Genomic DNA, 4,088 nt, shown 5'->3' on the forward strand with positions numbered 1-4,088 from the left:
AATTATATATATAATCCCGACCAGATTGTCCACCTTTGACTAGATGGGTTTCTTCATCTGCGAAAGCATTAATCCGTCGCATGTGGAGATGATCTTCACAAACGGAAGCGTTCCATTCCTGACTGCTTTGGGTTCAGCCTCTGTGTGTGTAATTATTTTACACCGTAGGGCACATTGTTCATTTTGCTGTTGGATTTGCTTATTAACATCTTCATGGAATATCTTTCATATTTGGGCATAAAGACTCTGATTCAGTCGGGGGTGAAATGTTCCGCGATGTGGGTCTCATATGAGATTAGCCAGACTGGAAGTCGTCTCTCTGCGAGCCTGATGGTCCATGTGTCCAGAAATTGTGAAGATACTGAAAACCCGGTCCACGAACCTGCGTCCACGCCTTGTCCTTTCAAGCAGGGCCACAGAAACCGAGTATATCCCAACGCCTATGACTGCCGCGCCCCCTCCTGCGAGCAAAACGACTCCAGATATGTACATGTCATTGAGCGCTTGGCCAGGCTTGGGCATGTCGTTGGCCAGGGCCAGATGCAGTAGGACGCCTCCGCAGATCAACAGCGACGTCCCGGTGATCAAAACCACAAGGACATCCGATAGACCGCCGCTCTTGAGCATGTCGATCCGTTGGCGATTTCGGATGCAGTTCATGTCCTGCACGGCCGAGCTGAGCAGCTGCTTGAGCAGGACTCCCAGGGCGAGAAGGCAGAGGGCCGTGCCTGCGCCCAGCCGCCATTCGCTCGAGACGCTGGTGGTGGTGGACAGAAGGCCGACGCCGCCCAGGCCGCACCCCACGATGAGAAGCACAGCCACACAATAGCACAGCAGAGACTTCTCAGGATCTCTGAACCACCACAGCTCCACCTGCTCTTCCAGGATGTTGTTCTGAATCCGGAGCGGGTCTGCGGGGCCGTTCAGGCCCGATCCCGGACCTCCAGCCCCCCTCAGGGGGGAAAAGCTGTCCAATTCCGGCATGATGATGCTTGTCTGAAGAACACCGCCACCACGTGACGATCTTTTCAGTCCTTATTTTGCTCGACAAGCATGACAGGACCAACAGGAAGTTCAAAGTGAATTTTAAAGATGGCTGGAGTCCGAGAGGCAAACATAAAATGAGAAGAAATGAGCAAAGTCCACGATGGCATCGAAACACTTGCTTTATCTGCTCTATTCCAAACGCAAAAGCTGTGAAGATGGCTGGCTTGAGCTGACCACTGGAGACGGAGATGCTTCCCAACGTCGACACAACTCTCGGTCTGGATTTGACGGTGGAAGCGGTTGACCTGCAAAGGAAGATAGACGGAGATGTGACGGGGTTTGTGCTGCCATACACAGTAAGTAATGTGCTTTGGAGTGGCCTCTCTGTCGCCGTCACTGTGTAGACTCGACATATGTGAGACACCTCGGCTGAAGCGGGTTCGCTTACGACTTTTACACCGCCTTAAAGCCCAAATGTGGCGTCACACAGCGCTGGACGGCCCAAACTGACGGGTTCTATGGCAACGTCAGCTGGGGAGTAAAACAGCCGTCCTCACTCTGGTGGTCCACCTCAAATTCTCACATTTTGGTACTTGGTGGAAAGCAAAGCAGAGATGTGCACGCACGCACACACACACAGTTCTAACGGTGTTTTGACGGAGTAAAAGCTTGATGTGCTGACACTAGCAACCTTTTCTATCTCTCATTATCACTATGCTAATGAGTTGCCACTACAGCAGACTAGACTAGAGAAAACAAGCGTCAGCTGCCCACACACACACACACACACACACACACGCGCGCAGAATAGCTAATGCACAATGTAGATTTTCATTCTTTCATCCTTTCACGCACACCAGCAAGCCAGCGTCGTCCGTTCCACACTGTGCTTCTATTATAACGTTTAAAAACATATGTGTTCAAGAAATCAACTTTAACCACGGCTTCTGTTCCGGCTTTACCCGACCTCGGCATATTTAATCTTTTTATTGGAATGTGCGACCTCATAACCCCCCCCCCCTCCATTAACATACAAAGCTCACACACAAACACAAAATCCTCATGTCTTTTAAAACCCGTCAGCCACGCGCCCCCAAGCTGACAGGAGTTCCAGTTTGACCCCCCACCCCGACCCATGACTATGGATTTTGCTAACACAAACACGGCTATGCAGAAATCTAAGAAAATATGCTAATCTGAACAAGCGGAACACGATTTCACATTCCTGCAACTCTAGAATCAAATTAAAATGCTGGGACAGAAGAAAATGCCCCCCCCCCCCCCCCCTTGGCTTGTTCAGTGTGGACAGGCAGCGCTTTGTGCTGAGGTAGAGGAACATCACTGTGACACGAGGAAGATATGAGGTTCATGCACAAGGTGTCGTGTGAAGAGGTAATTACAGCGGAGGAGGATGGGGGTGTTTATTGGCGACACGCTGTTCTGGAGCTTTTTACATCCTGTATCTGATGAGGGGGGGTGTAAGACTGAACTATTTTAAACTACACAGCACTCCAGGAGTACAAACCGTTTCCCCGTTACGTCACCTAAAAGCGATACTGGGATGATAAATGTATGGATTCTGGATCACCACAAACAAAACAAAATACCCGCGATGCTCCAACTGGCCTCCTCTTTTCGGCCCGTCTCTTTCCTCCGTGCAGCATAAAGCATTATTTTCTGTTTCATTAGACGGCTCGTGATAAAGCGAAGCTGGGACCCCAATGGGCGACGGAGCGAGAGTCGCCGCCACGCAGCAGAGATTATGTGACGAAATCGAACTCGTAATGACACGAGTGGACTTTACTCCATATTGCTTTTCTCACATTGTGATCCCCATAGTCTCCTATATAAAGCGAGCCACCGGACTGTGTCTGCCGTCCCGCTTTCATGACTTGTTTGACCTCTAGACTCGTGTCGCACCGGCCTCGTAAAACTCTTTACAAAACCACCGACAAAAACAAAAACTCCTTTCAAGGATCGTCCTCTACACCTTTACTCTTAAAATGTCCTTTACGTCAATCCAGGGATGAATATTCACACCTTTAGGAGCGGGTTTTCACACATCCCCCCCCGCCATCTTTGCATATTCATGAAATATGCCTCCATCAGAATGCATTATTGATTATCCACTTTACACCTTCACTTGGCCCAATTAGGGAGTTACAGAATGACAACTGAATCTGAGTGACATTTAGCCATCGAATAAAAGAAAAGAAGAGGACGAATAGAGCATCTGACGGGAACAATAGATATCAGTGATCGGTGATCATTAAGACCATTTATTTGGAACAGATTCTATATCTGAAGAAAATTCTGGATGGGTTTCTTTTAAGTGGGAGGAATAATGAGCGTGTTCTGGACGTTCAGTCCTGTCAGGAAATTAAATGACTGGAGACGGGCTGACGCCGAAAGTGCTAGCATTCTGTGTTATGCAAATGTTCTGAGAGTGAGGAATGAAAATCTTAAATATAACCGGAAACCTTAAAGATGATGCATCACACACTCTCTCTCTTTCTGCATCTGCTCCTTCTAAGATTTCGGCCTTCAAGGTCACCAGAGGAGACGGGATTTGGAGTAAAAAACAAAAAACACGACGCTGCACTCCAATTACCTGCGAGACTTCGGGACGCCGGTATTCCCCCTATTATGTCAGCCTGCTGAATTCATTTCACCGGCCATTAGTGTCTCCATTTGTTGTTCTTTTAAACTTGGTTGTCTTGAGGCATATGCTAATCTAAATGCTGAGACGACAACCAGACAAAGTGGAGTAGCCCAAAATCACGCTTGTAATAAATGACATTTTTCTTTTTCTTTTTTTAGTCTTTTATTCCGATGAATGAAATTGCAAGTGTCTTGGGATAAGAGGATGCTGGACCAGTTAGCACAGGTGTGATGCGGGATGTTATACCTGGAATCCGAGAAAAGCTTAGTCTGCTTTTTACTTTAAAATAAAAACTCACGTGTGGATTTGCAAGTAAATATCCAAGTAATTGGAAAAGAAAAAAAAGAAGGGAAGCATGAAGCTCAGAATGAAACTACTGTGTTCGGTAAAAACGTGGAAGGCTCTCCTCCTCATTGTTTTTAGATCAGTTTCCTCGTGG

At 47.6% G+C, this 4,088-nt stretch overlaps 1 protein-coding gene across 1 annotated transcript; it reads right to left on the reverse strand.

The window, feature by feature from the left end:
* Positions 1-285: 285 nt before the first annotated feature.
* On the reverse strand, positions 286-984 carry LOC137899843 (transmembrane protein 125). Its single transcript, XM_068743888.1, has one exon. It carries the CDS (start codon positions 982-984, stop codon positions 286-288), a length of 699 nt encoding a protein of 232 aa, XP_068599989.1.
* Between the last annotated feature and the right edge of the window lie 3,104 nt (positions 985-4,088).

This window comes from Brachionichthys hirsutus, chromosome 9, assembly GCF_040956055.1.
Source record: "Brachionichthys hirsutus isolate HB-005 chromosome 9, CSIRO-AGI_Bhir_v1, whole genome shotgun sequence".
NCBI classification, from domain to species: domain Eukaryota; kingdom Metazoa; phylum Chordata; class Actinopteri; order Lophiiformes; family Brachionichthyidae; genus Brachionichthys; species Brachionichthys hirsutus.

Coding starts and splice junctions, on each gene's coding strand:
- LOC137899843 (XM_068743888.1), bottom strand. CDS start 984: ATGCCGGAATTGGACAGCTTTTCCCCCCTGAGGGGGGCTGGAGGTCCG.